The sequence below is a fragment of the Puma concolor genome, chromosome A2, assembly GCF_028749965.1.
Source record: "Puma concolor isolate L17-30 chromosome A2, mPumCon1.1.hap2, whole genome shotgun sequence".
Lineage (NCBI taxonomy): Eukaryota > Metazoa > Chordata > Mammalia > Carnivora > Felidae > Puma > Puma concolor.
The window spans coordinates 48,859,522-48,871,831 of record NC_141668.1 but is presented as its reverse complement, the minus strand read 5'-3'; the positions used below and the strand labels follow the sequence as shown (position 1 = coordinate 48,871,831).

Genomic DNA, 12,310 nt, shown 5'->3' with positions numbered 1-12,310 from the left:
TCATCAATTCAGGCTGTCCAGATTATACCTACCAGAAATATCCTAATTGCTGGTATTATCCAATTTGAGCAGCAAAATCCGTCCAAAGTCAGTATTACAAGAACACAACTCTGGAATTTGGAGTAGCTGTGAATTGCAACTTTCTCTGGGATAAAAGTGTTTTTTTTTTTTTTTTCTGTTCTTTTTTTTTTTTTTAATAAAACATATTCTGAGGTTAAAATGTTAATATTCGCCAGTGGCCACTATTTGGCCTTGTATTTCCACTGAGCTGCAGGAAAACTCAAAACTGTCCATTAAAGGTTAGGAATAGCCATCACTGCCTCTCAACTCTCTGTATTTTACATGTTTTAAACGTTTTTTAAACGAACTAGACCTTATTTATAGCATCTGGAATTGTAGTCGTTTGCAAATACTGAATATTTTTATATGTTATAAAACATCTTAATTTTAATAAAGTCTCCATATTTAACTCTACAGAAACACACTGTTGCTTCAGATCTTAAAAAGAAGTTGATAAGGAAATTACACATAGGATTATCATAATCCAGCAATTCCCCCTCTGGGTCTATATACCCCACAGAACTGAAAGCAAGCATTCAAACTGATATTTGTACACCTGTTTTTATAAGTGCATTATTTACAATAGCCAAAAGGTAGAAGCAACCCAAATGTCCATCAAGAGATAAACCAAACGTGGTGTGTCAAGACAATGGGAGAGTATCCAGCCTTAAAAAGGAAGGGACTCCTGTCTTATCCTGTAATATTAATAAACCTGAAGGACATCATGCTAAGTGAAAGAAGCAGATCACAAAAGGACAAATGCTAAGGATTCCACTTATATGGGGCATCAACAGTAGTCAAATTCAGGAGCACCTCAGTGGCTCAGTCAGTTAAGCATCCGACTGTGGATTTCAGCTCGGGTCATAATCTCACAGTTTGTGGGATTGAGCCCCTCGTCGAACATTATGTTAACAGAGCAGAGACTGCTTGGGACACTCTCTCTCTCTCTCTCTCTCTGTCCCTCCACCCCGCCTCTCAAAATAAATAAAATCAACTTGAAAAAAAAGATAGTCAAATTCATGGAAATAGAATGTGGTGCCAGGGGCCAGGTGGAGGAGGGTCTGAGAGTTAGTGTTTCATGAGTACAGAGCTTCAGTTTTGGAAGATGGAAGTTCTGGAGATGGGGAGTGGTGACAGCTGCACACAGTGTGAAGGTACTTAATGCCCCTAAACTGTACACTTAGAAATGGTTAAATGGTGAATTTATGTTACGTATATTTTATCACAATGTTTGGACATTGTTTTCTTTTTTTTTTTTTAATTTTTTTTTAACGTTTATTTACTTTTGAGACAGATAGAGGCAGAGCATGAACAGGGGAGGGGCAGAGAGAGAGAGGGAGACACAGAATCCGAAACAGGCTCCAGGCTCCGAGCTGTCAGCACAGAGCCCGACGCAGGGCTCGAACTCACGGACCGTGAGATCATGACCTGAGCCGAAGTCAGACGCTTAACCGACCGAGCCACCCAGGCGCCCCTGGACATTGTTTTCGATGAAATTTATAAGAACATAGCAAAACTTACTAGTGAAATAATAAGAGCTGGCCAGGTAGCCTTGTATTTTCTCTAACACTTGCCATTTCTTTTATTTAATTCACATGTAGCGTTCACCACACTTTAGAGTTTACACAGATTAATTTAGGTGCTTCTAATGATAATCCTAGGAGTGGGTGCTATTATTATCCTTATTTTATAGAAGGGGAGCCAAACAAGAAAACAAACCAATTCTGTTTGGTTCCATTTGCTCAAATTTACATCCAACTAAATAGATCTGTCAAAATATTATTGAAGTTTACTTGAGCTTTGATGAATTTCTCATGCTGATAAAGCTAAGATGATTAAGAACTGGTTTTTTTCTTTGGAAGGAATGTAGATAGAACTCAGCCTAAAAATTACATGAAAATCATGTAATGCTTTTCGAAAATCATTTTTTGATGATTTTATCAAAGTTCAGATTTTCTCAAATCCTTGGTGTGGTTAAGTGCTTTTTTTGTTGTTAAACAGCTGATTATAACATTCATTATTATGTATGTGTATAACATATATGTGCTTTGACTAGACAGCACATCAACTTTGAACAACTTCAGCGTTAGATTTTTATTTTCCAGAATGTAGACTGTGTCTTGTTAGAGAAATTCTGTCAGTGGATACCAACTGCTAACAAAGCTTTTAATGTGTTCATTGAACTTAAAAGTACCTTTTCAGCTTTGGATCTTGATATGAGCTTTATAAATAATTACTCTAATCATCACATTACATGGCATTGTTCTAAATTGTAAACTCTCAAGTACTCCCACCGGTATCTAGTTAGACATTATTTCTACTCACAGATGTCAAAATAAGGTAAGTAGAAAGAAAAATGGCCTACCCAAACTCCCAAGAAGGGGAAGGTACTAAAAGCTATGGGCAACTCTCCAGGAAAGGGGAAGAAGTTGCCAATGGCCATGGGTCCACAGACCAAAGATCAGAGATTCCTTCAGAGAGAGTAATCATGTCTTCCACAAAAGGAGCATCCAGAACTTTAGGAAAACAACCTAGCACAAGTCCTAGGTGCCCTTTATGAGCCAAGACGAGCTCTGGGAATTCAAACCCAGAAGTCCACACATGGACCCAAAGGTTCCAGCCCCAAAAAAGAAAAAAAAAAAAAAAAACCACACACACACAAACAACCTAGCTAATCACCAAAACTAAAGAATCTCAGCGAAATGTTCTATTCTGATGGTCCAGCAACAGAAAGGCTAAATGAGAAAAATGGAATTCTCTAAGAGTTTTGTGAGTAAAGGTGGATTTCATACTCATGTTGTAGAGAATATCACCTCCAAATGGGATGGGCGTTCCAGAAAAATACAGCAAACCCTTGGGTGTTTTCATTTTTATTTTTGGTAACATATAATTTGTGTCAGGCTTTTACAAAAGGGCCAGGCAGGGCTAATGTGGCTTCTTTGTTTACAGACTGTGGATTGAACGTACACAAACAGTGTTCCAAGCACGTTCCCAATGACTGTCAACCTGATCTCAAGAGGATCAAGAAGGTGTACTGTTGTGACCTCACAACACTCGTAAAGGCTCACAACACTCAGAGGCCCATGGTGGTGGACATATGCATACGGGAAATCGAAGCAAGAGGTTTGGAAAAAATTCCTTGTTATGTGATTTTGTTTTTACTGTTTGTTTTTACTGTTGTCAAGGAAACCTTCTTATAGTTGTTAAATTGACTCTCTCTCCACTATTGAGAGAGCGTGTTGGGGAAATGGCCTACCCCAGCACACACGCACACAAATAAGCCAAATCCAGCCAACCACATCAGTGCTGTTTTGTACCCAAACCTTGTATATGTGCATTCAACATGTTTGCTAAGCCATTTGTTATGTACTACACATTGATATAAAAGTCACAGTTCTCACCTTCTGGAAACTGACACTGTAGTATGCAGATCAGAGGGGTAGGGGCGCCTGGGGGGCTCAGTCCGTTGAGTGTCTGACTTCGGCTCAGGTCATGGTCTCATGGGTCATGAGTTCAAGCCCCGCATCGGGCTCTGTGCTGACAGCTCAGAGCCTGGAGCCTGCTTCGGATTCTGTGTCTCCCTCTCTCTTCGCCCCTCCCCACTCACACTCTGTTTCTCTCTCTTTCTCAAAAATAAATGTTAAAAAAAAAAAAAAAAGAATCAGAGGAGTAAATAAATCAATGTTGCAGGTGTGTGTATTCAAAACACCATGTAGTCTCAGAAGACATTTCAGTGTTATTTGAGGACAGTCCAGAAAGGGTTTATGACAGAGGTGAAGTCTGAATGGAGTCTTCAAAAGTGACCCCATTAAATAGGTAAAGAAACTGTTGATCAACACATACGTTTCTTACCATATAGAAATTCACCGCTCGTATTGCTTCTGTTTATTTTTTTTAATTTTTTTTTCAACGTTTTTTATTTATTTTGGGGACAGAGAGAGACAGAGCATGAACGGGGGAGGGGCAGAGAGAGAGGGAGACACAGAATCGGAAACAGGCTCCAGGCTCTGAGCCATCAGCCCAGAGCCCGACGCGGGGCTCGAACCCACGGACCGCGAGATCGTGACCTGGCTGAAGTCAGACGCTTAACCGACTGCGCCACCCAGGCGCCCCTTCTGTTTATTTTAAAGAGCAGAGTGAAAAGATTAAAAAGATCTATGATCTAAAAAGATCACTCGAGTGAAAACTCAAGAAGGCAGAGAAGATAGAAACATTTCCGTGAAAAGGTTTTTCATAGTATGATTGAGTCCTATTTTCCTTTATTTGTGCTTTGTTGGGCTACTCTGCAGTTACCAAAACTTCAGTGATATGGTGGATAAAGTCTGGTTGGGGAGAATTTGGACTGCTGGGTGTAACGTGGATAGTTGGACCAGGTATAAAGCCCAGAGGCTTTAACCATTTTTGCCATGTAGGGGCTCTGCTATCGTTGGGATCCGTTATTGTGTCCAAACTGGCTTAATGTAATCTACAGATATTTATGCATTGGCCAACTATCCCATTCTTTCCCAAACAAAACAAAACAAAACAAAAGAGGACATTATAGATTGTTCTCCCAAGCCTTTTAGAGAGAGGAAATCATTCCCTTTTCCACGCAGGATGAAAACTATAGCTACTCTGTTCCCTTAAGACTAGCTCATTTAATCTCACATTGTTACGAAATGGCTCCTGCCTTTGACTGCTCTAGCTGTCAGAGTTCACTGGGTGCTTTGGGACCTGGTGAAGGTATTGCTGCAGGGGCTGATCTGGATAAGAGTTGAGAAGGGGGTGCCCTGACTCTGGATGAGTAGCTGGGAAAAGCATCCCTGGGTCCTGTTGTTCAGAGGGCTCTGCAAGTTGGGGTCAGAGCACCAGCCTCTCTGGAGCCCGGACTCAGGACCTCAGCTTCTCTGGAGAAGGAGGTATCATCCCGTAGTGATCCTCGTCAGAGGCGACTGATAACACGGGCAGAGTTACCGCCGTGTCTGATGTCTGAGGTGTCTGTGGGGAGCACAGCACTAAGCATGCCTCGTACAAGAGTTACAATAGCACAGATTAGGACTGGGGAGCCACAGCAAAGGAATTGGAGCCGCAGGCATTGGCATCCTGCACGTGTGAACAGAACCAGAGAACGGGCTGGAAGAAATTCACATGACTCCCATCCCCCGCTTTGCTACCACCTCTGCCAAAGTCTCATCTCATGCCCCACCCATAGCAAATTCCGTATTGCAAATGCTCTTTCGGGGCCGTTTGTTTCTGCGTGATGTGGCCAAACAAGAAGGCCACGTGTCATCGCCTGTGTCACGTGCAGATTACAACCACAGTGAGGCATGCTAACCTGTACCGCCAACTAGAACACGATGACTCCAGTTCTCTCTCATCTTGTGGACCAACCCAGTTAATCAGTGTGGCAACCTGGGCAACCGTACTGAGTCAAGTTCTGAGACTGAGTGGGGTTCGGTGGGAGGCGGAGCTGAGGTCAGTGAAGAAGGTCTCTGACAGTCCGGGGAGAAGGACCGGCAGGGTACATGTCATGCATTTGTTGTCTCTGATGCAGACCTGATACAGACCCTTATATATGGCAGAGAGCATATACTTGATAAATATTTCCCAAATGAAGAACAGGAAAGTACATACTCATACGCAGCGAAAGTTCCTGTTATCAAGAGCTTGACAGAGTATGTTGCAACAACTGTAGAAGCTATTTGTTCGTTTATTTTTGCTGTAGTTATGGTTTGATAGCAGCTGGTTTCTTACATGCAAGGTCTGAGATCTGGCCCCCCCTCCCTTTGGATACTTTGGGGACCTGGCTGGGCCTTAGAACATATCTTAACAAATCAGTAAGATCTAGGAGCAGAAACCACATCTTTTTCTTAGCCCAAATATACAGTGATCAAGTTTCCAGAATCATCACTCAAATTTTATTTTTCGGCATCTGTGCGTATGATCCTTTATTTGAAGGTAGAACGATGAAATCGATTATATTTAGTTAAACATTGAACATATGATATTTACGATTAAACACAAAAGGCTATAAAATTTAGACCGTTTGAATAAAATCAGGGTAATATATATCACACAGAGGTGCCCGTGGATGTATGTATACCTAGCACAGCACTGCACGCAGTATGGCACATGGGTTAAGATGATGCTGGGGAGACAGTGGGTTGCCGCCTGAAGCAGTGAAATCAAATCCACAAGTCTGATGAACAAAGGAAGCACCAAGGTTGATGAGAATCTGAAACAGGGGTTCACTTTGTGAAGCCAGGCAGGAAGAAGACCAGATCCCTGGGAGGTTTCCACTGCAGCGCAAGCAAACGAAGACAGAGTTGCCTGGAAACTGAGACGGGCAGGTCCGGCGACAGCATCGTTCAGTGTGACGGTGTGTAATATACAAGGGCACTGACTGTATTTTTCTCATTTATAGCACACGGTGTATATATGAAATTAGAGTCCTCTGTAGATGCTTCAGGAAGTTAAAGTCTCTCTGTTTCCTTTTCCCCCCCAGGATTGAAGTCGGAAGGTCTTTACAGAGTCTCTGGGTTCACCGAACACATTGAAGATGTCAAAATGGCATTTGACAGAGGTGGGCTTTGCCTTTCTTGAACGCCAAATGACGCATCCTTAGCTCCTTTTCTTTCGGAACCACATTTTATTCAGGGTGGGAATGGGTTTCAGAGCTACGGAGAGTTGTTGCTCAAGAAACCAAGGAGTAGTCATTTACAGATCACATAGTTCTCTGCCTTGCTGGGGGAAGGGTTTCCTTAAAAGTTGTGGACTGGCGATCCCACGAGTTCAAAATCTTTCTTGAATGGGCAGCCAGCATTTGGTGCCATTATGGCTCTTGATTTGATGTCCAGCATTCACAGACAGTCCACATGGCACCAGGCTGTCCTTCTACATCCCCAGCTAAGGATCTCAGTGGCTCTTCTCTTTCTCCCAAAACTCCAAAGAACAGAGCATAGGGATGCGGATGTGCCCAACACTGAAATAGGGGAAGCCAGTGGAAGTTTAGGAGGTAACCCCTTTTGTTGTTTATAACTGTGACAAATGTTCTCTAGGCCACATTCTCTCTTAGGTCGGAGAACTTGGGAGCTTGTTAAAAGTACGGATCGCCACGGTCCACCCTGGGGACGCACTGAGAAAGCTAGGTGAACCCATGAATCTATATTATTAATTTTTATTCATTCTATTGAAACAGACAACAACAAAAAACCGTTCACCCATTTTTCCCACCCCTCACTGCTCGTCTCCTCCAGTCACCAATCTGTTCTCCGTATCTATGAGCTTAGTTTTGATTTGGTTTGGTTTATATCCCGCGTATGAGAGAGACTGTAGGGTGTCTCTTTCTCTGTCTTATTTCACACAGCCTAATCCCCTCAGGGTCCATCTGCATTGCCACAAATGGCAAGATTTCATTCTTTTTTTATGGCTGAATACTATTCCTTTTACTGTAAACCACATCTGCTTTATCTGTTCATCCATCAGCGGACACTCAGGTTGCTTCCATGTCTGGGCTTTTGTGAGCAATGTTGCAGGCCACGTGGGGGTGCACGTTTCTTTCTGAATTACGTTTTCATTCTACATTTCTACCGAACAGTCCAAATGATTGTAGTCAAGCCAGTCAACGGCTGGAACCCCTAGCCTACCAGAGAGAACCTTCTCTCTGTAGAACAGACAAGGTCTCTGATGATCCGGCTGCCATATCTGTTCAGGCTCATGGCCCGTTGCTCCTCCCCGTATACTTTATGCCCCAGCAATACTGAAGTGCACCTGTTTTCACGAACAACTGCCTTGGCTCACGTGGTTCTGTCCATCTAGAATGCGTTCGCACCTCTGCCTGGCAAACGCTTACCTATTAATCAGGTGTCAGCTCAAGGGTTTCCTCTTCCATGAATCCTCCCTGAGTACCCCATGCTGACCTAAGAGTCTGACTGCCCTTTCCTGGGCCCCACCCACCCCCATGTTTTCACATGCCTCCAGCCGAGCAAGCTTCCCACTTCCTTGTAACTACTGAGTTGCATGCCTGACTCCCACTCCAACTTCGACCTACAGAAAGGGAATATGTGTCTTTTTCTCTTTGACTCCCCAGGGCCTAACAGTGCCTAGCACATGGCAGATTCTCAGTAGATATTTGTTAAATCTGTAAATAATGGGATCAGGTGACCTATCTGCTATACTCCCTGTTTCCTGTTCCTTAGCAGCTTTTTTTTATCCTCAGAACCAAATGTGATGAGACACTTGTTCTTTCGGTTCTCTAAGTAAAAGAAAATGCTAATCATCTCAAAATGATTGTAACTTTAAGTCAAAAAGTGTCTTCAGAATGACTGTCAGAGGGGCACTTGGGTGGCACAGTCAGTTGAGCGTCTGACTCTTCCCTCCCCAGCTTGCACGCACTCGCTCAAAAAAAAAAAAAAAAAAAAAAGATTGCAAAAAAGATTAAAATGTAACACTACCTATACATGAAGGAAGGTCAGAGTTTCCCAGATTAAAGTCCTAGGGGCAGAGGAGACAGAACCAAGAAAGAAGAAACGTCACAAGCCTGAAAGAGACAATCAAAACTGAAGATATTCAACTCTTCCTGTTGTGTCTGTGATCTTCAAACCCAAATCCAAAGAATCCTGGTGCAGCTATATAAAAGCTTCTTGATTTTTTTTAAATTATTATTTCAGATTAGATTGCTATTCCGTTATGAACTTTTGTGTCTGGAATATTAATTACTATGTTAAATTTCTTTTTAGCAAATTACCAGAGGCTGGGTCCAAAGAACGACTTTCAGTCAATTTTACTACCCTTGGCTACACTTAGGCTCAGACCCAAAATCGCTCTTCCCAAACTTCTGTTACTTCCTGCATGTCAGTGTTCTTAGAAGCGAGAGTAGTCAGCTGGACTTGTACGGGCACGTTGCATCCACGTTGGATCGTTTCTTTCTTTGTGGGCATGCGTTAACTTGGCAAAATAGGTCCTAATTAGGAATTGGATCGTTGATTGTTTTTCAGACGGTGAAAAGGCAGATATATCTGCCAACATCTATCCAGACATAAACATCATCACTGGAGCCCTTAAACTGTACTTCAGAGACTTACCCATTCCTGTTATCACCTATGACACCTATCCCAAATTTATCGAAGCAGCGAGTAAGTATCGAGAGCTAATCTTTTATTCGTATCAAACCGTTAAGTATCATGCTTTTCACTTCGAGAAAATCGAGACTCGGAACTCTTTAAATTACTGCCCGAGCACCTGCTCTGCCAAGCGAGGGCACAATGGTACAGTTAATAGAAAACCAGGCATGGGGCGCCTGGGTGGCTCAGTCGGTTGAGCGTCCGACTTCGGCTCAGATCACGATCTTGGGGTCCATGAGTTCGAGCCCCGCGTCGGGCTCTGGGCTAGTGGCTCAGAGCCTGGAGCCTGCTTCCGATTCTGTGTCTCCCTCTCTCTCTGCCCCTCCCCCGTTCATGCTCTGTCTGTCTCTGTCTCAAAAATAAATAAATGTTAAAAAAAATTTTTTTTAAAAAGACAACCAGGCATAGTTCACCAGCTGAGTTGAACCTGTACGAAGCCAGCCACTCAGCTGAGAAATGGTGCCAGGCAGTTGTCTCTCCACACCATCGTCACTTCTCTCCTGGGTACCCGCACAGTCAGGGGCTGTTCTATGTTGAAAGCAAGAATGTTCCGGTAGTAAAAAATCCAGTGTTCTTCAGTGAGGACTGTACGGATTAGCTACGTTCATCCGTGAAGCAGACCCCCACTGCTAATTGATTGAAGTCATGCCCCCAGTTTGAACCGCTGGTGTTGTTCGAAACTGATCATACACCGAGAACCTACTGTGTCAAGTATCGTGCCGGGACCTCTCGATAATAGCCTCTAGTTTAAGCTTCTCATCCACCCGATGAGGCGCACACTTCATAATCCCATTTCACAGAGCAGGAAAGCTAGGCTCAGAGAGCTGAGGTCACGGGGCCAGGGAAAGAACACCATTGTCCTTGGTCTCCCTTCAACCCACGGTTGCTCATGTAGCGTGTGGCACGCCAGTTGACTGGTGTCAGGAGAGAGGACCATTCTGGGGGGAGGAGGGGTGCTGCCCTCTGCCCGGCAACATAGTGAGGAAGGGGAGGTGCAGATGCTACAATGAGTGACATAGAACCCAAACACACCGTGAGGAATTGCTCATAAAAACTGTAACATTTAAAGGTAAGTATAATAATAAGATGCCTGACGGGCACAAAAGTGAGCAGGCTGGGATTAGTGCAAGATGTCCTTTCCTGGGGAGTTATGGCCCTCTTTCCTGGTAGGAGCATTCTCCTACCCAGGAGAATTCTCCACACTTACCCAGGAGCATGGGTCCTGGTGGTCCTAGGTGGAGAAGGTTCTGGCAACAGAGTGCCCTCTGCCCCTGGAGGAACGGCAGGGGAACGTTTCTTTGAATGGCTGCCAGTACCTATTCGAAAGCAGAAGCATGCACGTTTCCTCCCTTTGCTGATGGACCTAGTATCTACTTCCTCACCTGGACTGTCCAGCGGGGTTAGCCACGCCAGCGCTTGGGTGAAAAGTGCCATTGGTGCAGGCTGAGCCGGCGGGCTCATCGGCCAGCGCCCTTGTGTTGTAGAGTGTATTCAGTTATGGAAGCCTGCCAGGAAGACACTGTCAGACAACCTCAAGAGAACACTACCACGGGCAATCCGGCTTAAATCAAAGCTCGTGACAGCAAGCTGTCTCGTAAACCCAGCTTTCAGAGGACGGGCAAAGCGCCGTTCCTGCCACCACGAAACATGTACCCGACTGCAGACTCCAGGTCCGGCCTCCTGTCCCCCACCCAGTGCACACTGAATACAGGTGTGGTTCCCAACCTCCAGGCCTTTCTGGAATAAGGCAAGACACCAACGAGTCACTTAGTTTAAGTGAAATGTTACCTGAAATTGCATGAACTTCTTAGACTTCCCCTCCATCTCCAACCAGAACAAACCAGTCTTCTGGTTACTTCTCTGAAAACGCGAATGTCTCAGCACTGCACTAACACCTCACTTGGGCCGTTACAGAAATCTCCAATGCAGACGAGAGGCTGGAAGCCGTCCATGAAGTGCTGATGCTGCTGCCTCCCGCCCACTATGAGACCCTCCGGTACCTGATGATCCACCTCAAGAAGTAAGCCAACACCCCCTCGGCACATCCTCCACAACCCCTATCTGCCTGGGATGGTGAATGCATTAGCAAGGGTTCATAACCTTTCTCCCCAACCCACTGAGGGGACGGACCCTCTTTTGGCGGGGGGGGGTGGGGAGGGTCTAGTGAAGGCAGCCCCATCTGTAACTGCTAGAACCCTCACTCTGTGCCTGGAAGTGCTCTACACACTTTACATGTGTTATCTCTGTGAGGTGGGGGTTGTTAGGGGCCTCAGGTTACAGATGAGATTGTGGACGCTTAAGGGGGTAAAATAACCGATGTGAAGAGGTAACGTGAAACCGGAATGAAATCCAGGCAGGCTGATCCAGAGCCCACAGTCTGCCTTAGCCATTTGTCCACACTGCGTCCACATCTGCACGGGGCCTCCCACACCAGCCCTATCCTCTGCGTTCTGTTCTTTCTCTTTCGGCTCATTCTAGTTCCGGACTCCTGAACTGCCTTGCTTCTGGGCAAGCCCATTCCCACCCTGACCCCTTGTTTTTCTTGATGTATTAGTGACCGATCCCCAAGTAACCAATCGCCCCAAAAGTTGTAGGCTTAAAACAATAGAGATTTATTATCTCACAGCCGCTGTGATCAGGAATCAGGTGTGGCTTAGTTGGGTGCCTCTGGTTCAAGGTCTAGAATGAGGCTATGGTTGAACTGATGGCCAGGCTCTCTAGGGGAGCATCCACTTCCACACTCACAAGGTTGTCGGCTGGATTCAGTTCCTCAGAGGCCGTGTGACTGGAGCCCTTTCTTGCTGTTTGCCGGGGGACCCCCTCAGTGCCCTGCCACGTGAGTCTTCCCATGGGCAGCTCACAAAATGGCAGCTGGCTTCCCTCAGAGCAAGCAAGAGCCCCCAACATGAAAGATACAGTCTCTCTGTAACCTAATCTCAGAAGTGACATTCAATTGCTATTTGTTGGAAGCCACTAGGTCCAGCCCATACTCCAGGGGAAGGGATTAGACAAGAGTATGAATTCCAGGAGGCAGGGATCATGGGCAGGGGGCCATCACAGAGGGTATGCACCACAGACAGCTAGGCACTGCATTATCTGTGTGACAGCACATAAGACAGATGGAGATGTCTGGGTATTTACAGGACACT

At 45.0% G+C, this 12,310-nt stretch overlaps 1 protein-coding gene across 1 annotated transcript in view; it reads left to right on the top strand.

The window, feature by feature from the left end:
• The window catches only part of CHN2 (chimerin 2), a 304,184-nt gene that overhangs the window by 288,451 nt on the left and 3,423 nt on the right, over window positions 1–12,310 (top strand). The window contains exons 9-12 of the mRNA XM_086693622.1: window positions 3,010–3,183; window positions 6,545–6,622; window positions 9,036–9,173; window positions 11,076–11,181. Coding sequence (XP_086549748.1) covers window positions 3,010–3,183; window positions 6,545–6,622; window positions 9,036–9,173; window positions 11,076–11,181 — 496 coding nt within the window. The remainder of the gene's footprint in view (window positions 1–3,009; window positions 3,184–6,544; window positions 6,623–9,035; window positions 9,174–11,075; window positions 11,182–12,310) is intronic.